Source organism: Pogoniulus pusillus, chromosome 12, assembly GCF_015220805.1.
Source record: "Pogoniulus pusillus isolate bPogPus1 chromosome 12, bPogPus1.pri, whole genome shotgun sequence".
Lineage (NCBI taxonomy): Eukaryota > Metazoa > Chordata > Aves > Piciformes > Lybiidae > Pogoniulus > Pogoniulus pusillus.
Window position 1 is genome coordinate 2,562,995 of NC_087275.1, and position 24,631 is coordinate 2,587,625.

The following is a 24,631-nucleotide window of genomic DNA, read 5'->3' on the forward strand; positions in this document are numbered from 1 at the left end:
TCACCAATGCAGGAGTGAGGCCAATGTCTTCCTCAGAGGAGCAGAGAGTGTTCTGTGAAGCCCTGTGTGGAAGGGGACTTTCACCACCGCCAAGCTATTTCTGTTATTGGGGTCAGGGAGGAGAACACACATCAAGGTGATGAAGCTTGTGAAACACAGGTTCCCATTAATAGTCTTTAGCACACATAGTTCTTATTATAATCTAATTTGACTGGAATTGGATTAATCTTATAATGCTCTAATGTCATTTCCATGCTCTCTTTATATTTTCATTGTGAGCATGACTTCGTGCAAGAGCTCCGAGAGGAGGATGTGGCTGTTTAGTGAATCTCTGATAACACTTTTTGCAGGGCATTTGTATGCTTCTGTTTGACTCACACACTGGAAAGTCTCCATAATGCCAGCAAATAGCAAGAATTCAAGAGAATTTGTCTTGGGTTTTCTTGCAACAGGCTGTACTGGTGAAGACAATGTAGCCAAGAGCCAAGAGACCAGGGGGCTGCTCATGGCTTGTCCTTAACCTGCACTGGGAGCTCATCTGAAACATGCCAATGTTTTCCTCCCTGGCTCTTCAGCTGGAGGTGGAAATAACCTTTTCACACAAAATCATAGATTCAGTCAGGGTTGGAAGGGACCACAAGGATCAGACAGTGCCAATCCCCTTGCCATGCCCAGGGACACCCTACCCTAGAGCAGGCTGCACACAGCCTCAGCCAGCCTGGCCTCAAACACCTCCAGCCATGGGGCCTCAACCCCCTCCCTGGGCAACCCATTCCAGCCTCTCACCAACTCCTGCTCAACAACTTCCTCCTCACCTCCAGGCTGAATTTCTCCACTTCCATCTTTTCTCCATTCCCTAATTGACAGCCTAAAAAATCATAGCATGGGTTGAGCTGGAAAAGACCTTGAAGATCATCTAGATTCAACCTCTTCTGCCCATGATGGTTTGGCCTATAATCTAATTCCTCACACTGAAATATCCTACGTAGATTCAAATCAGCACAATGCCACAGGCAGGGACACCTTCCACTAGACCATGTTCAATCATAGAATCACCAGAGAATCACAGAATCAGCCAGATTGGAAGAGAGCTCCAAGCTCAGCCAGCCCAACCTAGCATCCAGCTCCATCCAACCAACCAGACCATGGCACTAAGTGCCCCAGCCAGGCTTGGCTTCAACACCTCCAGCCACAGCAGCTCCACCACCTCCCTGGGCAGCCCATTCCAATGCCAATCACTCTCTCTGACAACAACTTCCTCCTAACATCCATCCTAGACCTCCCCTGACACAGCTTCAGACTGTGTCCCCTTCTTCTGTCACTAGCTGCCTGGCAGCAGAGCCCAACCCCACCTGGCTACAGCCTCCCTTCAAGTACTTGTATACAGCAATGAGCTCTGCCCTGAGCCTCCTCTGCTGCAGGCTGCACACCCCCAGCTCCCTCAGCCTCTCCTCACAGGGCTCTGCTCCAGGCCCCTCCCCAGCCTTGCTGCCCTTCTCTGGACACCTTCCAGCACCTCAACATCTCTCTTGAATTGAGGAGCCCAGAACTGGACACAGCACTCAAGGGGTGGCCTGAGCAGTGCTGAGCACAGGGGCACAAGAACCTCCCTTGTCCTGCTGCCCACACTGCTCCTGAGCCAGCCCAGGATGCCATTGGCTCTGCTGCCCACCTGGGCACTGCTGCCTCCTCTTCAGCTCCTCTCTACCAGCACCCCCAGCTCCCTCTCTGCCTGGCTGCTCTCAGCCACTCTGTCCCCAGCCTGTAGCACTGCTTGGGGTTGTTGTGGCCAAAGTGTAGAACCCTGCACTTGGCCTTGTTCAGCCTCATCCCATTGGCCTCTGCCCACCCATCCAGCCTGGCCAGGTCCCTCTGCAGGGCTCTTGGTGTGCTCAAGGCCCTATCCAACCTGGCTTTGAACACCTCCAGGGAAGGGGCATCCACAATTTACTGTGCTACCTGTTTCAGTGTCTCACCACCCTCATTGTAGAGCATTTCTTCCTAATATCTAACCTTAATCTAACATCCTCCACCTTAATGCTATCCAGTGGGTCTGTGGTCTATATCCATCTAGAAAATCTTTCTTGTATCACCAGGCTCTAATGTTTCCTTTTATTGAGTTTATACTGGGAGGGGAAAAAAAGCCTTTTCCTGCCTGCAGCTTTTATTTGTCAATTTGCCTCTTTTATTTGTCAGCTTGCCTCTTTTATTTCTTATTTGACTCTCTCTCATCCTTTTCTTCTTTAAAGTTGCTATTATTTATCCCTTTAGCAGTACCTCTTTTGAAGCATTTAATTAAACAACCTTTACTCTGGATCCATTTAGAGTTGCTGGAAGGTTACTTCAATGTAGCCCCAGCAGTACTTGCTCTAAATATTCGTGGGCTTGTCTGTGAAGACATAGGAGACTTGTATGTGAGAAAAAATGGGAGTTGAGTGGTAGGACAGTGGATGATGTGTGTAGTACACTGTAGTACACAGGATTAAGTGTGGCCAGCAGGGACAGGGAGGGGATTCTCCCTCTCTGCTCTGCTCTGCTGAGACCCCACCTGGAGTCCTGCATCCATTTCTGGAGCTCCCATGACAAGAGGGCTGTGGAGATGCTGGAGAGTGTCCAGAGCAGGGCCAGGAGGATGCTCAGAGGCTGCAGCAGCTCTGCTGTGAGCACAGACTGAAAGAGTTGGGGCTGTGCAGGCTGGAGCAGAGGAGGCTCCCAGGTGACCTTCTTGTGGCCTTCCAGCATCTGAAGGGGGCTACAAAAAAGCTGGGGAGGGACTTTTTGGCTGTGAGGGAGTGCCAGGAGTGGGGGGAATGGAGCAAAGCTGGAGGTGGGGAGAGTGAGGCTGGAGGTGAGGAGGAAGTTGTTGAGCAGGAGAGTGGTGAGAGGCTGGAATGGGTTGCCCAGGGAGGTGGTTGAGGCCCCATGGCTGGAGGTGTTTGAGGCCAGGCTGGATGAGGCTGTGTGCAGCCTGCTCTAGGGTAGGGTGTCCCTGGGCATGGCAGGGGAGTTGGAACTGGCTGCTCCTTGTGCTCCCTTCCAGCCCTGACTGATTCTGTGATTCTATGACCCCTCAGCTCTCAAATCACCCAAGAGAAAAAGCAAACACACTGGTACTTTCTATCAACTCTTGTCATCACTTCTGCTCCAAGCCTCACTTGAATGCAGTCTTGATGTAATCAAAGGCTAAGGACCAAAGTGTGAGTTTAATTTTCAATGCAAATAACAATGCTAACCCTTTCTCTCCCACATGTCTCTGGTTATTCTGTTCTGTGGCTCCTCCACTCAAGGAGCAAGAGAAAGCTGCCAATTAAGCCTCCCACTCTGAAAATGGCATGGTCTAATATTATCAGCCTGCAGAAACATAATTTGCTGGGTCACTGGGAGCTGGCTACCAATGCATCTGCCACGACAGTCATGTTGGGAAGAGAGTCCATATGGTAATGCAGACAGTTGCTGACTTCTGCTGGGTACAGCTTCTGAAAAGTTGGCATCTTTTATTAGATGGTTTGGGATTCTGCTGGTTTCTGCCTTTCTGTCGCACAGAAGGACTGGATTCCTGCATTTGCTCCACCAAGACCTCACTGGAGACTGTGTGTAGACAGAATGGTCTCCTGCAAATGGTCCTCGCAGACTTGGAGCATTAGGAGGGTACCCCACTCTGCTATTGCTGCCTGGTCTGGCCTCTGCTCATGTGTTTGTGGGCACACAAGCAACTGGGGGCTCTGTTCGCTAGGACATTTGAACCTCTGTGCCTTCGAAAAGAGCTTTCTCATTCATTTTTTATTTACAAGCAGCATAACCTGGACCCCGGACTCTGTCCCTCTCCCCCTTCCTATTCCCTCCCCCCCCCCCCCCCCCCCGGCGATACCATCTTTGTGCATTTCAGAGTCTCCTGGATGTGCTTTTGGTGTATTCCTGCCGTAGATACGTGGTAGCGTTGACATTGTAGTGTTGATCGCCTGGGCAGCCTCCCAAGCACAGCGGAGCCTGCACACGGGGAGCGCTCACATCTGGCAACCGGTCATAAATACCAGCGCTGGGTTTCAGCTCTGGGGAGCAGACATCGCAGGGGGACGGTCACGGGAAACTTGGGAGAGCCTGGCTGCTATTTGTGGTGTGCCTGGGAACAAAAGGCAGCATTATACCATGTCTCAAGAAGCCGGGTTTCCGAGGAGCGCCCGAGGGCTCTTTTTTCCCCCTTAAAACAAAGGAACTCAGTTTACCCCCGCTCGCTTCCACGACCCCCGCTTCACCCGCGCCCTCGCAGCCCCACGCCTCAATCTCGGCGGTGCCCTCCCCGACCCTCGTCCCAGCACCGCCCGCACACGGCGGACACCGCCAGCCTCTGCCTCGCTTCGAGGCCCGCAGTGCGCCCTGCCCGCGCCCGGGGGCTGCCCACCTTCCTCGCCCGCCGCCGGGGGGAGCGGACGGCGCTGGGGCGGGCCGGGGCGGGCCGGGGGAGGAGTCTGGCGGCGCGGAGGAAGCGCCGGGCGGGCACCCCGCGGCGGCGGCAGCGCCGAGCGGGCGGGCAGGTGAGGGCGGCAGGCCGGGGCAAGCTGGGGGGCGCGGCGGAGCGCCCCTCTGATCTGTGTAACTTTTCGGGGTGGGGTCTTTTTGTTGTCGCTTCGTGCCCCCAGCCCGCGCCTGCCTGCCTGCCCGTGGCGCTTTGCCTTTTTTCTCCGCGCCTTGGACAAGACGATCTCTCCCTTTCTTCCCGCCTCTCGCCCCGGAGCCGTCGGCGCGGAGCGGCGGGGAGGGGAGGCACGGCGGCCGCCCCGCTGCGGGGGCGATGCCCCCGCCTGCCTTGGCGCCTCCCCGTGCCGGCCCCGCTGCCTTCCCTTTGTGCCGCCGGGCCCGGCGCGACGCCTGCCCCGGCAGCTGGCGCCCCGCGGCGCCCCGCGGCGGGAGGTAAGGGCGGCCGCCGCCCCGCGCCCCGGCAGCCATGCGGACCCTGCGGCCGCAGCTGGCCTCCCTGCTCCTCCTCGGTAAGTGCCAGTTGCTGGCGGGGACGGGACGGGGGTCTTGGGGGCGAGGCAGGACGGGGCGGGACCGCCGGCGGGTGTCCTCTATCGCAAGGCTTCCCGGTGGATGGCCCCTGCCGAAGGTACCCCGCACCTTCCCCCAGGAGTTGTCACTGCCGACGCTGTTCCCGTGGTCGGAGAGAGGATAAATGCATACGTGTATATATGTGCGTGCCTGTAGATATATATATGTATTCGCAAAACCAAACCAGGGGCTTGTCTCTCCTTGGAAATGCCCCGGTGCTCTGCTGGCCGAGCCCCGGGGCACGGCGCGGGTCTGGCCGGAGCGAGCTGCCGTGGGAGCGGAGGGGTCGGGCACCTCCTCCGCGCCGGGCTCTGGCAGCAACTTAGGACGGCGAGCGGCCGGCCAGGGGCTGCTCCGTCCGGGGCTGAGGGGGCGTCTCGGAGGGGAGCCGTGAGAGTGAGGAGCTGCGGGTCGATGTGGAGCTTGCACGGTAAAGGCAGAGAAAATGCTCGGGGCAGTGCAGGCTGGAGAAGCGAAGTTCTCCGCCTGGCTCTCGAAGAATACGTGGAGATGCAGGCGGCAGGCAGTCCCTGCTGTTGTAAACTGCAATGTTATTGTCTCTCCCAAACTCCTGTAGTCCTTTCTCTTCCTGCCTGCGTGTCGTACGCTGTGGACCGTTAAACGTGTCGCGTTGTCCCATCCCACAAGTGCTTGCCCGGGGGATTACTGTACGCGATTTTTGTCAAGTCCTTTGGGATACCGCTGGTGGGTGAGAGATGCTGTGGCAACGCCAAGTTCCATTCGTACGCCTTTGGGGAAAAGAGACTACGAGACAATGAAAATGGCTCTTGGTTCTTTTTTTCCGTGGCAGCCCATGTGCTTGGTTTAGTGCTGATGAGTCGATAGGAACGTTGGTGGAAAATACCGTAGGGCACCCTTGAGCTGCTTTCTGCCTGTGTCTAGAGCAGCCACGGAGTTTTGATTTGCCTTTTCACTGTTAAAAATTTCTGCTGGCGTTAATGATGGTGAGGGGAGAATCAGCAGGGGTGGCAGTTTTGCTGCCTTGGGAATCGTCATCTACCTGCTCTGCCAATTTGGAAACAGCATCTTTACTTTAATTGAAACTGTGCTTCCGTGCCTCTAATTTGTCTCTGTGTGTGTGTGCGTGGCTTTCCGTGCTGCCTGTCTTTAGGAAAAGAGAAGGAGAGATGGCTCTTTGAAATGGTTTTGGAGAGCGTTCAAGCTTCCCTTAACCAGTAGGTTTCTTCCTTGGGTTCCTTGAAAAAAAGCCATCTTAGAGCTAAGTTTATCCAGGGTGACTTTGCTCCACAAGTACAGGCAGCCTGTTGTAGCCCACGAGATGAGTGCAGCCGGACGGCAGTTGCTTGCTGCTTTGGCTTCACACGCTCAGTCTCTCCTCTTGAAGAACAATAACACCATTCTGGATTAAGTCTTCCTAATATGGAGCGAACGAGCGGTCGGTTGCCTGCACGCTGCTCCAAAGCACGCCGGGCTGCTCTAGCGGCATAGCAGTAGAGGGCATCGCCTTGCTGGAGGTTTCCCACGGCCGTAGAGGAGTGGGACCTGTCAGCCTGTGCTTGGACACACCGTGTCGGGGCTCACCCCGTGCCTGGGCGACTGCCAAGACTGCCCCGACGCTTTGCGTGCAGGAACTGGCTTTTCGAGCTTGCCCTAAAATTACCTGTCAGAGGCTTTCACCTTCCCCAGGGCATAAGCAGCGAAGTGTCTCAACGGTACTTGGGAAATGGGTAACGTTTTAGTGGTCCCGCAAGTCCCAGGGACGTGCCTGCTTTGTAGCGACGTTGTGCTGGCCTCCTTGTGTTAAACGTGGCACTGCTTTCAGTAGTAGCATGCAAGCCACATTAGTGCATGGAGTTGGTTTTCGTTTGGTGTTTTTCACGGGGGGGGGGGGGGGAGGGATCTCTTCAGAGAGTTGATCTGCGTTTGCCCAGGTGCTGGTTTTAACAAGACTGGGATCACAGTGTCACAGTATCATCAGGGTTGGAAGAGACCTCACAGATCATCAAGTCCAACCCTTTACCACAGAGCTCAAGGCTAGACCATGGCACCAAGTGCCACGTCCAACCTTGCTTTGAACTGCCCCAGGGACGGCGACTCCACCACCTCCCCGGGCAGCCCCTTCCAGTGTCCAATGACTCCCTCAGTGAACAATGTGTGACCATGCATCAACCCCCCCCCCCCCCGAGTTGCACAGAAATGCTTTAAGTTGCTGTTTCTGAAGCCGAGACATCGTTTGGCATAACAAGGAAGAGGCAGGAGTAAAAAGTCTTATTTTGGTAACACAAATCATAGAATCAGACAAGATTGGAAGGGACCACAAGGATCATCTAGTTCCAAACCAATCTTTGGCTAGAAAAGGACTGTTGCTTCCCAAACAAGTAACACTACTGCTAAGGTCTGGGGGTGAGGTGCTATGGATTGAATCTGCAGGAAAAAGAGGCACGACTCCAATTTTCCTCATCCTTTTGCAGACTCATTAGAATCACTGAAGGAAGAACTGTGATTATGGAAGGAGCTGGTGGATGATTTGAGATACGAAGCATTAAGTAGCTACAAGAATCCAAGCCGCTGAAAAACCCAGAGTTTGAAAACCCACATCTGGCATGTGGGTGTAACATTTGTAGATCTCTGCTGGCTGGGTTGTTTTTTTTCTCTCCCCCTCTTGCTGCGGCGTTTGTTACAGGGTTCTTTAAACAAGTGGCACTTCATCACAGCAAGCACAAAATAGGGAAAGAGAGCAACTGCTGTAAATAACCCTCATGCAGCGATGAGACCGTTAATACTTTAGCCAGCCAGTGTTAATTCCGTGTGTAGCTGCAAGATTTACCTTCTTCATTTGTTTATTTGTTTCTTTTTAAGGGATGCAAAGTCTGATACTCCTCGTATTTATAGTGTAATATATAGGGAACACAATAGACTTCTGGGGAATGCTGAATTCATTCGTGTCAGTGACTGGTTTATGAATAGTTCTGCTCCTGAGTCTCCTGCAGTCTCCAGAATACCACCTGTGAATGCAATTTACAGCTCTTTGTGTTCAAACATTGCATATGTATATATGTACATAGACTCATTACCCTCTTCCTCTCTCTATTCATGCATAGTAATTGGTGATTTATTTGTGATTCCTGGAGGGGAGCAGAGCCTGCCTAAGGTCTCGAAGCTGCATCTTAGTGGTAAATGGCACATTGGAGGGAAATTACCGTGTGGAGGCGACTCTCGGAGAAGGAGGGGATGATTTCCTCTCTGATCTGTAAGACCCTCAGCAGAAAAAGCAGTAGAGATGTTAAACCATCAAAGCCACAAACCTACCCTAACGAACCTTGAATCCTAGACCTAAGCTAAAGCTTTCTACTTCTCCTTCTTCCCCACATAATTTGATGGTTTAACAAAAGCCTGAGCGTATAGATCAGTTAAAGCTTCTTTCCCTGAGATTCCACTCACCAAATCCTTATTCTTGGCTTAAGAGTTTGCTTTTCTGTGTGAATGAAACCTCAGAACTTCAGCTGAAATGATTTGCAAGAAAAGCAGGCATTTTAAGGAAAAATGGGATGTGGCACTTAATGACATAGAATCATAGAATCAACCAGGTTGGAAGAGACCTCCAAGATCATCCAGCCCAACCTAGCACCCAGCCCTGTCCAGTCAACCAGACCATGGCACTAAGTGCCTCATCCAGGCTTTTCTTGAAGACCTCCAGGGACAGTGCCTCCACCACCTCCCTGGGCAGCCCATTCCAATGGGAAATCACTCTCTCTGTGAAGAACTGCCTCCTAACATGGCCTGGCCAATGCCAGTGTTAGGTTGTAGGCTGGCCTTGATGCTCTCGGAGGTCTAGTGCAGCCTCAGGAGTTCTGTGGTTCATAAGGCATGGCTGCTGGAGGGGAAGGGGTGCTGGCTGAGCAGCAGTGGTGTGCAGGTGACTGCTGCTCGAGTGCTCTGCTCTCTCACCCTCCTGCTCTTCTGCTGCCTGCCCGGCTGCAGCGGCTTGAGGAGGTCAGCAGCTCCCTGCATAAGCCTCACTGCAATAAAGCTGCAGGCTCCTTGGCTGGAGGGGAGCAGGCTGCTGGAAGAGCAGAGTGGGTGTTTGCACACATGGGGGTTGGGGTTGGTTTTGTTTACCAAAGCTAGCAGCCCCGGCACGTTGCTGGAGCCTCATCTGCTTCTCGATGCATTGTTAGCAACAGTGGCCAAGATCAAGCTTTCTCCATCTGCGTCTGCCCACAGCTCTCTGCTCTCAGCTTCGTTTTGCAGGCAGCTGGTGCTGCCCTCACCCTTGTGCTTTCTGCCTCCAGATCACCCTGCCGAGCAATGCTGGACCTGGAGTGATCCCAGGTGTGTCAGGGTGGGCTCTGGCACTGGTTCTTTTGGGGAATGTGGTATAGAATCAGTCAGGGCTGGAAGGGAGCACAAGGATCAGCCAGTTCCAACCCCCCTGCCGTGCCCAGGGACACCCTACCCTAGAGCAGGCTGCACACAGCCTCAGCCAGCCTGGCCTCAAACACCTCCAGCCATGGGGCCTCAACCACCTCCCTGGGCAACCCATTCCAGCCTCTCACCACTCTCCTGCTCAACAACTTCCTCCTCACCTCCAGCCTCACTCTCTCCACCTCCAGCTCTGCTCCATTCCCCCCAGTCCTGTCACTCCCTCACAGCCTAGAAAGTTCCTCCCCAGCTTTTTGGAGCCCCTTTCAGATGCTGGAAGGCCACAAGAAGGTCACCTGGGAGCCTCCTCTGCTCCAGCCTGCACAGCCCCAACTCTTTCAGTCTGTGCTCACAGCAGAGCTGCTGCAGCCTCTGAGCATCCTCCTGGCCCTGCTCTGGACACTCTCCAGCATCTCCACATCCCTCTTGTCATGGGGGCTCCAGAGCTGGATGCAGGACTCCAGGTGAGGTCTCAGCAGAGCAGAGCAGAGGAGGAGAATCCCCTCCCTGGCCCTGCTGGCCACACTGCTGCTGCTGCAGCCCAGGCTCTGCTTGGCTTTCTGGGCTGCAAGTGCACACTGCAGGCTCCTGTTGAGCTTCTTATCCAGCTGCACCCCCAAGTCCCTCTCCTCAAGGCTGCTCTTCAGCCAGGCACTGCCCAGCCTGGATTGGTGCTTGGCATTGCCCTGACTCAGATGCAGGACCTTGCACTTGGTGTTGTCAAACCTCCTGAGGTTGCTTGAGGGCTGTGCAAATGTCCCTGGCAGTTGCCTTGTCTCTGCACATGGTTCAGCTGTCTGGGTTTGCTAGGTGTGGTGGGAGGCTGCCACAGCCACTGGTGCCAGGCTGGCAGGCTCTGCTCCCAAATGTAATTCTTTGTGAAGAGTCTCCCTCCCTTGCAGCCTTGGCCAGACTGCCTGACATCCTGAGGCTCCTGCAAATCCTGTTTATTTACACAGGAGGTTTTGGTTTATGTGAATTGTCATCTTTTAGTTGACCTTCCATCAAGTTAGAGGTCTTTATTAAAGCAGTTTTTATTGTAAATCGAATATGTACTTGGAACACTTTTACCAGACCCATTATATAAAGTGAAAGGCAGAATAAACAGCACTGCAGACCACAGGGAGGGGGATGAGAGAGGGTCAAAGGGAGATCATTGCTTCTGCTTTGAGAAGCTTATTAGGTTTTTTAGACCAGGAATCACAGAATTTCTTAGGTTGGCAAAGCCCTTCAAGCTCACCAAGTCCAATCATTAGTTTCACACTGACAAGTCCTTGGCTAAACCAAGTCCCTCAGCACAACATCTCATCACTGTGAATTGCTGTGCTTGGAAAGGACCACCAGCATCAGCCAGTCCAACCTTCATCCCAGCAGCCTTTATCACCAGACCATAGCTTCAAGCACCACATCCACTCTCCTTTTAAACACCTCCAGGGATGGTGACTCCACCACCTCCCTGGGCAGCCTGTTCCAGTGCCTGACCACCTGCTCAGGGAAGAACTTCCTCCCAACAGCCAACCTAAACCTCCCCTGATGCAACTTGAGGCCATTGCCTCTTGTCCTAGCATTAGTAACTGGGGAGAAGAGACCAGCCCCAGCCTCACTGCAACCTCCTTTTAGGTAGCTGTAGAGGGCAATAAGGTCCCCTCTCAGCCTCCTCTTCTCCAGACTAAACACCCCCAGCTCCCTCAGCTCTCCTCATGGCTCATGTTTGCCAGACCTCTCCCCAGCCTCATCGCCCTTCTCTGCCGCTGCTCCAGCACCTCAGTGTCCCTCCTGTGCTGTGGTGACCAAAACTGGACCCAGTACTCAAGGTGTGGTCTGAGCACAGGGGCATGGTCACCTCCCTGCTCCTGCTGGTCACACCACTGCTGATCCAGGCCAGGATGCTGAAGGAAACTTCATTAACAACAAAAAAGATCTTTCTTACCTTGGCAGAATCAGTGATGCACTGACCTAAAGGCTACACAGCCTAGTATGAAGCCAAAGGTGTTTTAGTTGCTTTAATCCAGACAGGACAAGAGTGCTGTGTAACCTGAAAGGATGCTTCTCCCTCCCTGACAGTTAGCAGCCTGCAGACTCGTCACAGAAAACTACATCAGTGGCAAAATTGCCTGAAAGGAAGGGGGGGGGGGGTGAAGCTTTTCAAGCACAGTGAAGTTTTCTTCTTGTTTCTTGTGCTCCTGTCCTCGTGATTCAATTTGTCTACTGATCCCAAGGACTTTCAGGCCCTCCAGCCAGTGTTTGCAAAGCTGCAGTACTGTGAGTTGCCTCTGGCTTGTAAGTTGCTAAATACTTTTTAATGATAACTTGCTAAATTGGTTTTGACTCTCTTTTTATGTTGGCAGTTCTTTCATAGTCATATAAAACCTTCTTAAGGAAGAGTTCTCTGGTTAAGTGTTAGGAGATGTTTAGCATCTGTTTCTCATCGGCTGTGGAGAGGCTAAAGTGGAGCCTTTGTTGGCAAAGTGGGGTTTAATCAAATTGCAAGGCAAAGAAATTGGGCCCTCAGCTGCTTTCAGTGAGGCTAGGATGTCATAGAATCACAGAATCAACCAGGTTGGAAGAGACCCCCAAACTCAGCCAGCCCAACCACGCACCCAGCCCTGGCCAATGAACCAGACCATGGCACTAAGTGCCCCAGCCAGGCTTGGCTTCAACACCTCCATGGAACAGCAACTCCACCACCTCCCTGGGCAGCCCATTCCAATGCCAATCACTCTCTCTGACAACAACTTCCTAACAACATCCAGCCTAGACCTGCCCTGGCACAGCTGCAGACTGTGTCCCCTTGTTCTGTTGCTGCTTGTCTGGCAAAAGAAAGTGACCAACCCCACCTGGCTACAGCCTCCCTGCAGGCAGCTGCAGACAGCAATGAGCTCTGCCCTGAGCCTCCTCTGCTGCAGCCTGCACACCCCCAGCTCCCTCAGCCTCTTCTCACAGGGCTCTGCTCCAGGCCCCTCCCCAGCCTTGCTGCCCTTCTCTGGACACCTTCCAGCACCTCAACATCTCTCTGGAATTGATGAGCCCAGAACTGGACACAGCACTCAGGGTGTGGCCTGAGCAGTGCTGAGCCCAGGGGCAGAAGAACCTCCCTTGTCCTGCTGCCCACACTGCTCCTGAGCCAGCCCAGGATGCCATAGGCTCTGCTGCCCACCTGGGCACTGCTGCCTCATCTTCAGCTGCTCTCTCCCAGCACCCCCAGCTCCCTCTCTGCCTGGCTGCTCTCAGCCACTCTGTCTGCAGCCTGTAGTGCTGCTGGGGGTTGTTGTGGCCAAAGTGCAGAACCCTGTCTGTGTGTATGTTGTTTCCAGCTCTAACCTGTTGCTCTCCCTGTTTCCATCAGGGTACCAAGAACACATTTCCAGGGAAGTATGTTAGATTCTTGCCATTAGGAGGTTTAGCAAGCAACAAGGAGACAGGAGGCAATCTTGGCTGTCTGACCTGTGCCAAAGTCACATCTCAGTAAGTAATTGAACACAGGCACAGAACTAGACCATCTCAGCTGAGCCACGGGGAGCTTTTCTCAGAAAGGGAGAGGCTTTGACACTCAGGACCTGCACTGTTGCTGCACAGCCCTTGCACAATATTAGAAAGGAGGGCTCCTCACAAAAGGAGCTGTTCCAGGCTGGTTCCTGCCTGACACTGGCTGCTCACACGAGGAGCTGTTTGGAGGCACTTGCTTGATCTGAACACTAACTTGGCAAATCCAGCAAATGCACAGAAGGATCAGGGATCTGGGCTGGCTTCAGCCCAGTCCAGCTTTTCACATGGTCCTGCAGTCACTTGTGGGGGGCTGAGGGAAGGGCTTTGGGAGGCAGGTGTCTGGAAGGCACAGTGCATTCATTTGGCTGGGTTGCCCTGGTTTGCTATTCATGCACCAGGCTGTCAGGACCATGGGTCTGGGGTATGTGTGCAGTTGCCCAGCCCTGCCAAATGAGGTGAGGCCAGTGTTGGACTGCAGTCACTCTCTTTTGCTGGCCTCTGACAGAGGCTGCCTGCTCTAGCCTTCATAGTCTTCAGTTTGCAGTCTCTGGCTGCAGCCACTGCCTGTGCTGTCCTGTGGCTCCTTCTTTGTACTTTACTCTGCAGCTGGTGGTTCTCTGCTGCTTCCAGGTCCAGTTCATGCTTTTGTAGAGTGATTGTCCATAGAATCATAGAACCAGGCAGGGTTGGAAGGGACCAGAAGGATCATCTAGTTCCACCTCCCCTGCCATGGGCAAGGACATCCTACCCTAGATCAGCCTGGTCAGAGCCTCATCCAACCTGGCCTCAAACACCTCCAGCCATGGGACCTCAACTACCTCCCTGGGCAACCCCTGCCAGCCTCTCACCACTCTCCTGCTCAACAACTTCCTCCTTACCTCCAGCCTCACTCTCCCCACCTCCAGCTTTGCTCCATTCCCCCCACTCCTGCCACAACCTGACAGCCTTAAAAGTCCCTCCCCAGCTTTTTTGTAGCCCCCTTCAGATCCTGGCAGGCCACAAGAAGGTCACCTGGGAGCCTCCTCTTCTCCAGACTGAACATCCTCTACTCTTTTAGTCTGTCCTCATAGGAGAGGTGCTCCAGTGAGGTGGCTCACCATGAAGCGGGGAAGAGTTAAGCTAAGGGAGGTCACTAGCAGAAGGAAGGTGAAGAATCTAACTGATCAGAAATATAGATGAGAACAGGTTCTGAAGGATGGATCTTACCAAGAGCTGAGCCTTCCACCACACCCATAGCTTTTGAAGTGGCAAAGATTCCAGAGTATGAAAGTGGAGCCAGTGAGAATGCATCATTACTTGTTCTCTTGTTCCTGTGCTGTGTGCTTACCACTCCTCTTGGCTGACTTCTTTCCTATCAAGCTATTGATTCTAACTGAGACTCAAAAAATCATCTAGCACTTCTCCTGTCTCTTCTGATCTTGGCAGCTGCAATGCTTGCTGGGCAGGAAGGGCTAAGATGTGGCTAATTCCTCCTGAAGTGCAGGAATAAGGAGATTCCTGTGCGGTTTCTGGCCACAAAACTGACCTCACTGGCATAGCAGAAACCACCAGGACCCAGAGCTTGTGCTGCAGAGCATCACTTGAGGCAGCTACGCAGCCATTAGGCTTGTCAAGCACTGCACTAACACAGGTTTAGTTTCTGTGGCCCTTGCAAAAGAGCTCCTGAGGATCTAGCAGGGTTGGAGGCGATTTTGGTGTGCAGCTGTTGTGTCACTGCTAAGTTTTGCTTTGAGCAGTGGAGTCTGGAGTTGGTGCATCCAGCCTGGTGTTGCCCTGCTGCTCACACAGCAGCAGATAGTTTTGCTTCCCAGCAGATGCATTCCCCCTCTGGAGGGGAATAGCAGGGAACTGGTGATGCACCTGGGCTGGCTTTGTGGGGGGGTTATTAATTTCCTCTCTTGGTGGTTGTTTTCCTCCCTCCACTGCAGTTTTGATCTCTGCCTGAGGCATGCTCTTACACTGATGGGTTTGGGGTTTCATGTGCAAGTTACCAAGCTTCTGAAAGGGAGCTGGGAGCACAGGGTGAGCTAGCTGCATTTTTCTGTGGCTTCTGTGATGCTGAATGGCTGCTCTGTGTTTGAGAGGAGCTCGGTGCTGACTCGGTCTGCTGTGTGAAATGGATGCTTGAAGATGAGATACTGAGTCCTGTCCCTCTCCCAGATAAAATGTTTTTGTTTGCCTCACAGGGAAAGAAGGGCTCTGATCTCTGATTGCAGTGTGGCTGTCCAGATTTGGCTGCTTAGATAATTTGGTATTTTGACTTCTTGAATTAATCTTTATCCCCATTTACTGTCATAGGATAGAATCAGTCAGAGTTGGAAGGGAGCACAAGATTCAGCCAGTTCCAACCCCCCTGCCATGCCCAGGGACACCCTACCCTAGAGCAGGCTGCACACAGCCTCAGCCAGCCTGGCCTCAAACACCTCCAGCCATGGGGCCTCAACCACCTCCCTGGGCAACCCATTCCAGCCTCTCGCCACTCTCCTGCTCAACAACTTCCTCCTCACCTCCAGCCTCACTCTCCCCATCTCCAGCTTTGCTCCATTCCCCCCACTCCTGGCACTCCCTGAGAGTCTAAAAAGTCCCTCCCCAGCTTTTTTGTAGCCCCCTTCAGATGCTGGAAGGCCACAGGAAGCTCACCTGGGAGCCTCCTCTGCTCCAGCCTGCACAGCCCCAACTCTTTCAGTCTGTGCTCACAGCAGAGCTGCTGCAGCCTCTGAGCATCCTCCTGGCCCTGCCCTGGACACACTCCAGCATCTCCACAGCCCTCTTGCAATGGGGGCTCCAGAACTGGATGCAGGACTCCAGGTGGGGTCTCAGCAGAGCAGAGGGGGAGAATCCCCTCCCTGGCCCTGCTGGCCACACTTCTGCTGCTGCAGCCCAGGCTCTGCTTGGCTTTCTGGGCTGCAAGTGCACACTGCTGGCTCCTGTTGAGCTTCTGGTCCAGCAGCACCCCACCAGGGATGTCAGAATCTGCCCAGGTTCTTTCAAATCCCTCTGAAAGTGGAGCTAGAGCTTGGGTAAGAGCACAAGATCGAGCAGGTGCTCATAGCTCCAGGTTGTCCAGAAGCTTTTCACTCTGAAAGTCTGTACTGCTGAAATCTGGCACTTATTAACTCAAGTTATCCAGTACCTAGGATCTAGCCAAAGGCCTGTGGCAGGCTGCCAAGCTGACACCCAGGCTGATAATTTCAGGCTTTCTTGGTTCCTTTTTGCTAGCTTGAAATAGGAGCCCCTGACAAGCACGTGTGCCAGCCCTGCTTCTGGTGGTGTTTCTTCTTGCTGCTTTGTGAAGTGTTTGAGGTAATTATAGTACTCACTAATATTTATTCTCTCCTAAGCAATTACCTGAATGCGTTTTTCTCTGGTGTGCTTGCAAAGTACTCTGCCCCCCTCACTATGTAATTCCATCTCCCTGCCTCACTGCTTCCTTCTCCCTCTTCTCATGGCAGTTCTTGGTCCTCTGCTTCCAGTACTGCATCCAGGTCTGGAGCCCCCATTACAAGAGGGCTGTGGAGATGCTGGAGTGTGTCCAGAGCAGGGCCAGGAGGATGCTCAGAGGCTGCAGCAGCTCTGCTGTGAGCACAGACTGAAAGAGTTGGGGCTGTGCAGGCTGGAGCAGAGGAGGCTCCCAGGTGACCTTCTTGTGGCCTTCCAGGATCTGAAGGGGGCTACAAAAAAGCTGGGGAGGGACTTTTGAGGCTTTCAGGAAGTGCCAGGACTAGGGGGGAATGGAGCAAAGGTGGAGGTGGGGAGAGTGAGGCTGGAGGTGAGGAGGAAGTTGTTGAGCAGGAGAGTGGTGAGAGGCTGGAATGGGTTGCCCAGGGAGGTGGTTGAGGCCCCATGGCTGGAGGTGTTTGAGGCCAGGCTGGCTGAGGCTGTGTGCAGCCTGCTCTAGGGTAGGGTGTCCCTGGCCATGGCAGGGGGGCTGGAACTGGCTGATCCTTGTGGTCCCTTCCAACCCTGGCTGAATCTATGGTTCTAGTCTACGTTTTCTCTGCCTCCTGAATACAGTGTCAAGCTTTTCTCCCCTGGAGGTTCCTGTGCCCTGTCTTCCTACTCTGCTATCTAATCCTATTACAGAGGAGAGATGTTTGCTCTGTCTGGCAGGGGATGATTGCTTAGCTGCCCTGCCAGGTGCTAAGGTTCTTTGCAATGAAGTCCATGGACACCAAGAGAAATTGGCCTGCATCACTTCATCTCCCAGCTTTCTGTTGACTGTGTCCTGCAGACAATATCTTAAGAGCTCCTGCTGAAGGCTTTGACCTTTATGCCTGCAGCGTTATCAGGCATCTACAGCAGGAGTCACAGCATGCAGATTCCAGTGCTTCCTTCTGACTTGGGGTGTAATTGTAGGCAAGTCACTCTGTCTGTGCTCCTGGCTCCCTGAAGTACAGAGAGTGGCTTAAAAGGTGTCCTGGGACTGTTCTGGAGGAACAGTGCAACGTTAGAGCTGAGGTTTTGCTTGCTGTGGGTAAGCGAGCAGGCTGCTTTCTTCTTATGCATGTTGGGACTGTGGTGTGGAAAAGATTGTTATGGCCTCATTGATTTCACTCTTTGTGTCAGGAACAGAGGAAAATTGATTTTCACTTTGGGCTCTATGATGTTAGTTACCTGCACAAGCTCTTGCTTACCCTGTGTGAATGGAACCAGCCTCTCCTTGCCACCTCATTACACTCGTGGAGTGTAGCCTATGTGACTGTCTCTGGGAGCTGCTGCTGTTCATTCCAGCTGTAAGTGTTAGAGCAGCACAGTTAATCTATGGGTCACTGGCACCTCAGGAACTGTTAGCTCTAATCAGTGCCATGCCATGGGCTGGTCAGCAGTCAAATCTAATCCAGAGCCTGTAGCTGCCAAATGCTTTAAGTTGCCAAGCACTTGCTCCTGTCTGCTGTAAATAAGGCAGATGTAAGAGATCAGCTGAAGCTGCCCTGCCTGCAAGCAAGGATCAGAGTTCAGCCTTGGGAGCTTGTGCTGTGGAAGGGCAGAGGTTGTCCAGAGTCTGGACGGCTGCAAGGTAGGTGTAAATCAAGGTGTAAATCAACTTACTTGGCTTCATTGTAGATATTGAAACACCTTCCTCTTTCTCATCTCGCATCCTCCTGCCTCTTTCTCCCCACCTCCCACCCTCCTTGGAGAGAGGTGTTCAGAGGTGGCCTCTCATATACTGGGTCGTTGTTCTGCCTGGAATATAAAGGATCTCCATCTGCATTCTTGCCTGTGCTTAAGTGTTGCCTGAGATGCCTAATTTTGTTCTCTTCTTTCCTGGTATCTTCTGCTCTTTTACACCCCAGCCACTCCTCTTGATTTTTCCACTTGTGCCTGCACAGTCCCTCTGCAGCTGTACAGGCTCACAGGATGTTAGGGGATGGAAGGGACCTGCATAGATCATCGAGTCCAACCCCCCTCTCACAGCAGCACCACACAATCTAGCTCAGCTCATGCAGGAACACATCCAGACAGGCCTGGAAGGCTCCAGAGAAGGAGACTCCACAACCTCTCTGGGCAGCCTGTGCCAGGGCTCTGGGACCCTTACAGTCAAGAAGTTCCCCCTTGTGCTGAGCTGGAACCTCCTGTGCTGCAGCTTACACCCATTGCTGCTTGTGCTATCCCAGGCAGCAGTGAGCAGAGCCTGTCCCCCCCTCCTGGCAGCCCTCAGATACTTATAAACATTTATCCAATCCCCTCTCAGGCTTCTCTTCTCCAGACTAAGCAGCCCCAGGGCCCTCAGCCTCTCCTCATCAGCCAGTGCCCTCCAGTCCCCTCATCATCCTCACAGCCTTCTGCTGGAGCCTCTGCAGCAGATCCCTGTCCCACTTAAATTGGGGAGCCCAAAACTGAACACAGTACTCAAAATGAGGTCTCAGCAGGGCAGAATAGAGGCAGAGGAGAACCTCCAACGATCTGCTCAGTGATCTGAAGCTTGGACTCAATCAACTCAGAGGTCATTTCCAACTGAATCAGTTCTATGATCCTAGGATTTAAGGCATTTTTCAGTGCCATTGCTTTCACTGTTACAACCTAAACAGCTTTAGCTTAACTCCTTTCTCCTCCAGAGTGAGAGCTCTCTCACGTGCTTGGAAGAACTTCTGCTGCTGAAGCAGTGAGAGCTGAGCCCAAAATCTTGCTTCCTCTGCAGCTTCCTCAGCCTTTGTGGGCCAAGTCATGGGAGAGCATCCCAATTATCTTTTAAATGCAATAACTTTGCAAAAGTGAGGGATGGAGAGTGCCAGTTGCTATGCATATGAGTCTGCTGTCCGCTTGCTTTGGCTGGGTGGCCAAGAGAGCCTATGGCATCCTGGGCTGGCTCAGGAGCAGTGTGGGCAGCAGGACAAGGGAGGTTCTTGTGCCCCTGTGCTCAGCACTGCTCAGGCCACCCCTTGAGTGCTGTGTCCAGTTCTGGGCTCCTCAATTCAAGAGAGATGTTGAGGTGCTGGAAGGTGTTTGGAGCAGGGCAGCAAGGCTGGGGAGGGGCCTGGAGCAGAGCCCTGTGAGGAGAGGCTGAGGGAGCTGGGGGTGTGCAGCCTGCAGCAGAGGAGGCTCAGGGCAGAGCTCATTGCTGTCTGCAGCTGCCTGCAGGGAGGCTGTAGCCAGGTGGGGTTGGGCTCTGCTGCCAGGCAAGCAGCAACAGAAGAAGGGGACTCAGTCTCAAGTTGTGCCAGGGGAGGTCTAGGCTGGATGTTGTTAGGAAGTTGTTGTCAGAGAGAGTGATTGGCATTGGAATGGGCTGCCCAGGGAGGTGGTGGAGTCGCTCTCCCTTGAGGTGTTCAAGAACAGACTGGCTGGGGCACTTAGTGCCATGGTCTGGTTGGTTGGGCAGGGCTGGGTGCTAGGTTGGGCTGGCTGAGCTTGGAGCTCTCTTCCAACCTGCTTGATTCTATGATTCTGTGACTCTCGCTGTGCTGTGACTGCCATGCAAAGGAAGGGCAGTGCAGCAGCTCTCAGTAGTTGTGCCCTGCCCTAGTCCTGGGCATCATTTTATTCCCTCCAGGCTTCGTGGGGGGTGGCAGCAAACATAGGGTGGCAGAGAGGTTGGGGAGAGCCATCTGAGACTTGCTTGAGCTGTAGGAGGTGGTGTAGGGTAGGCCAGGGAGCCTTTTGCTTTTGCCCATGGTTGCAGAGCTGTGTAGTTTGGTCTGATCACGTCTTGGTTCTCTTGTTTTGGGGGAGGATGTAGGGATGAGAGGGGTGAACAGGAGGAGAGATTCACTGTGTGTCAGATAGCTAATAGCTGTGTTTAGCAGATCCATGAGGATACACTACTAAAAGCATCCTGATAATCCCAATGTAGTGGGTTGGAGCCCTGGAAAACCACTTTGTGGAAAGGGCAGCCTTCAAGCCAAGCCTGGATGGGGCACACAGTACCATGGTCTAGTTGATTGGACAGGGCTGGGTGATAGGTTGGGCTGGATGAGCTTGGAGGTCTCTTCCCACCTGATTGACTCTATGATTAGAGCTTTGTGCTCCTGGAGAAGGAAGGCTGCTGCAGGTATGAGTTGGCTCTTTGGGATGGTAGTGGGCACCCAACCAGAATGAACTGGAGAGGAGCCACACACAGGTCTTTGGCGTGGCAGAAGGATGACTTGAGAGGCTTGCCCAGGCACCAACTACTGCTGTGACTTCAGAGATGTAGACTGTAGTGATTGCAGCTACATGTCCAGAGAAGGGCAACAAAGCTGGGAAGGGGCCTGGAGCAGAGCCCTGTGAGGAGAGGCTGAGGGAGCTGGGGGTGTGCAGCCTGCAGCAGAGGAGGCTCAGGGCAGAGCTCATTGCTGTTTGCAGCTACCTGCAGGGAGGCTGTAGCCAGGTGGGGTTGGGCTCTTCTGCCAGGCAAGCAGCAAGAGAAGAAGGGGACAGAGTCTGAAGCTGTCAGGGCAGGTCTAGGTTTGATGTGAGGAGGAAGTTGTTGTCAGAGAGAGTGATTGGCATTGGAATGGGCTGCCCAGGGAGGTGGTGGAGTCTGTGTGCCTGGAGGTGTTGAAGCCAAGCCTGGCTGGGGCACTTAGTGCCATGGTCTGGTTGATTGGGCAGGGCTGGGTGCTAGGTTGGGCTGGCTGAGCCTGGAGCTCTCTTCCAACCTGGCTGATTCTATGGAGGCCAGTTATGTCCCTAAAGAGCTGTAGTCTGAGTACAAGGTAACTTTCTTCATGGAGACATTTGAGCGTTGGTGGAAGAAGGAGATGCACAGAGGAGCATGGCCACAGTTGAGGCCATCAGTCTAAGCAGGCAGGACATATAGGAGGGAGAGATGATGGAGACTGTGACTGCCAGCCTGGCTGCAGGAGCAGTACCTGACTCTGCTGCTCTCATTTCTTCTGATGGCTGCTGTTGCTGAGGTGACAGCATCTTGCTTCTTCCTCTGGGCATTGGCAGTGGCCTGGAAAAGAAATGGGCTGTGTCTCACCTGCAGAAATGGTCAGTGCAAGGTTCACGTGAGAAAGGAGGGCTCATCAGTCCTGGAAGATGCCAGGGAAGCCATGAAGACCTCTGAGATAGATGGGAGGTGATGAGGAAGGGGTCAAAATGAGGGTGGAATTACAACAGCAGGAAGCCAGTTTTTCAATGAATGGATGGATGCAATGGAACACTGGAACAGGTTGTCCAGGGAGGTGGTTATGGCCCCATCCCTTGGGACACTCAAGGTGAGGCTTGACAGGACTCTGCACAACCTGGTCTAGTGGAGGATGCCCCTAATTACTGCAGAGGGAGTTGGACTAGATGACAGCTGGAGAGCTGGGACCAGTGGTGTCCCCCAGGGATCAGTGCTGGGGCCAGTCCTGTTCAGCATCTTCATCAATGACATGGATGAGGGCACAGACAGACAGAGTCTGCTCAGCAAGTCTGCTGATGACACCAAGCTGGGAGGCTTGGCTGAGACAGCTGCAGGCTGTGCTGCCATCCAGAGAGCCCTGGGCAGACTGAGAGCTGGGCACAGAGGAACCAGATGAGGTTCAACAAGGACAAGTGCAGAGTCCTGCACCTGGGGAGGGATGATAAACTGCAGCAGTACAGGCTGGGAGGTGACTGCTGGAGAGCAGCCCTGTGGAGAGGGACCTGGGGGTGCTGGTGGAGAACATCCATGGCACAGCAATGTGCCCTTGTGGCCAAGAAGGCCAATGGGATCCTGGGCTGTATTAGGAGGAGTGTGTCCAGCAGAGCAAGGGAGGTTCTCCTGCCCCTCTGCTCTGCCCTGCTGAGACCTCATGTTGAGTACTGTGTTCAATTTTGGGCTCCCCAGTTGCAGAGGGACAGGGATCTGCTGGAGAGGGTCCAGTGGAGGGCTGTGAGGATGATGAGGGGACTGGAGGGCATGGCTGATGAGGAGAGGCTGAGGGCCCTGGGGCTGCTTAGTCTGGAGAAGAGAAGACTGAGAGGGGATGTGATAAATGTTTATAAGTATCTGAAGGCTGCCAGGAGGGGAGGACAGGCTCTGCTCACTGCTGCCTGGGATAGCACAAGCAGCAATGGGTGTAAGCTGCAGCACAGGAGGTTCCAGCTCAACACAAGGGGAACTTTCTTACTGTGAGGGTCCCAGAGCCCTGGCACAGGCTGCCCAGAGAGGTTGTGGAGTCTCCTTCTCTGGAGCCTTTCCAGGCCTGTCTGGATGTGTTCCTCTGTGACCTGAACTAGATTGTGTGGTCCTGCTCTGGCAGGGGGGTTGGACTGGATGATCTCCTTGGGTCCCTTCCAGCCCCTCACATCCTGTGATCCCATGACCTTTACAGGTCCCTTCCAGCCCAGCCCATTCTCTCTGAAGAAGTGCACCTGTGCTGTCCTGAAAGTGCTGCAGTGGAGCTTCTCTGTACTCGCTGGGGGTGATCAGCATCAGTTTCTAAATCACTCTCCGTGTGTGTGTGAGAGAGAGTCTTGAGTGTGGGTAGGGTGAAGCGAGGCTTCTGGGGAAGTGTGCTAGCAGGAGGCCAAAAATAAATCCTCAGAAGAAAGCTCTGAGAAATTAACCAATCTGAACAGATGTATTGCAGCTCTAAGAAAAGGGTCTCGTAGCTGAAAGCATCTCTTTGAGAATCCATTTGCTTAGTCATCTTACAGATAACTTAGCTATTTTTACCTTCTTTTGCTCTGATGACACTTTGCTGTCTGCACAATGGGTTTAGCATCTGCCCTCTCTTCTCCTGTGCAGGGAGAATCTGCTGACTTTTTTGAGTTAGCTTTGTGGAATTGCTCTACCTCTCAGCTGTGAAATAAGGAAAATGATGCTCTTGGAAGTATTTTAGAGGAGCATAGTTGGCACTTGTTTCCTTTCTGGTTATTGTTTCTTTCTAACCCATCTCCCATGCATGCAATCACATTTGAATGGAGAATGTGTTTCCTTGCCACTGCGAGTGTAGTAAGGACTGTGCCTCAGCTATGACTTACAGGAAAGGAGACCTCAGCACACAGAGCATGATCAGGTAAGGTGTGTTTGATCAGTGCTGGGTGACACAGAATCATTAAATCAGCCAGGTTGGAAGAGAGCTCCAAGCTCAGCCAGCCCAACCTAGCACCCAGCCCTGGCCAACCAACCAGACCATGGCACTAAGTGCCCCAGCCAGGCTTGGCTTCAACACCTGCAGGCACAGAGACTCCACCACCTCCCTGGGCAGCCCATTCCAATGCCAATCACTCTCTCTGCCAACAACTTCCTCCTAACATCCAGCCTAGACCTTCCCTGCCACAGCTGCATACTGTCCCCCCTTGTTCTGCTGCTTGCCTGGCAGCAGAGCCCAACCCCACCTGGCTACAGCCTCCCTTCTGCTTGTCTATTGTGCTAGCTGTAAATATAAGCTTCATTCAATTTCCAGAGCTGCTGAGTCTAGTCTGGGTGATTTCCAAAGTGTGGGGGAGCAGGGAACACCCAAACCATCACAGCATCCTCATTGCCCCCTGGTGCTCAGCTTTTGGGGTCTTTGGGAGGAAGGCTGACATCTTCCTCAGTCTGACCTCTCTACCTTTCATCTCCCTGGCATCAGTTGTGGGTAACATTCTTGGCTGGTGGTTGCCTTTTGGGGTCTCTATTAGCTGTCTACAACTACCTGAAGGGAGACTGTAGCCAGGTAGGGGTTGGGCTCTTCTGCCAGGCACCCAGCAACAGAACAAGGGGACACAGTCTCAAGCTGTGGCAGGGGAGGTCTAGGCTGGATGTTGTTAGGAAGTTGTTGTCAGAGAGAGTGATTGGCATTGGAATGGGCTGCCCAGGGAGGTGGTGGAGGTGTTGAAGCCAAGCCTGGATGGGGCACTTAGTGCCATGGTCTGGTTGATTGGCCCGGGCTGGGTGCTAGGTTGGACTGGCTGAGCTTGGAGGTCTCTTCCAACCTGACATCAGTTGTGGGTCACATTCTTGGCTGTTGATTGCCTTTTGGGTCTTTGGGAGGAAGGCTGACATCTTCCTCAGTCTGACCTCTGTACCTTTCCTCTCCCTGCCATCAGTCGTGGGTCACATTCTTGGCTGGAGTCTCCAGCGCTGTCGTCTTTGACTATAGTATTCTTTTCCGTGAGAGTGTTTCATGACCCTCTGAGGCTTAACCCAGCTGCTTTGTGTTTATCTGATTGATGATGCTTCCTATCAGTGCTCACACAGTTAAATCATTAACTAGGAGCCTACACTCTATGTTCTCCATCCCTTCTCCCGTATCACCTACTCCAAACGGAAAAGCAGCGTTCCTTGGGTTCAGCGCAGTACTCTACTGGGGAATGA

General features: G+C 53.3%; 1 protein-coding gene across 3 annotated transcripts in view; it reads left to right on the forward strand.

Moving 5' to 3' along the window:
* Positions 1–4,885: 4,885 nt before the first annotated feature.
* The window catches only part of IGSF3 (immunoglobulin superfamily member 3), a 175,309-nt gene continuing 155,563 nt past the window's right edge, over positions 4,886–24,631 (forward strand). For 2 of the 3 annotated variants that reach the window (XM_064152262.1, XM_064152264.1), the window contains exon 1: positions 4,886–4,985. In XM_064152262.1, coding sequence (XP_064008332.1) covers positions 4,943–4,985 — 43 coding nt within the window. In that variant the 5' untranslated portion in view covers positions 4,886–4,942. Of the gene's footprint in view, positions 4,986–15,127; positions 15,188–24,631 lie in introns of those variants that run through there. The other variant, XM_064152263.1, reaches the window with a different exon arrangement.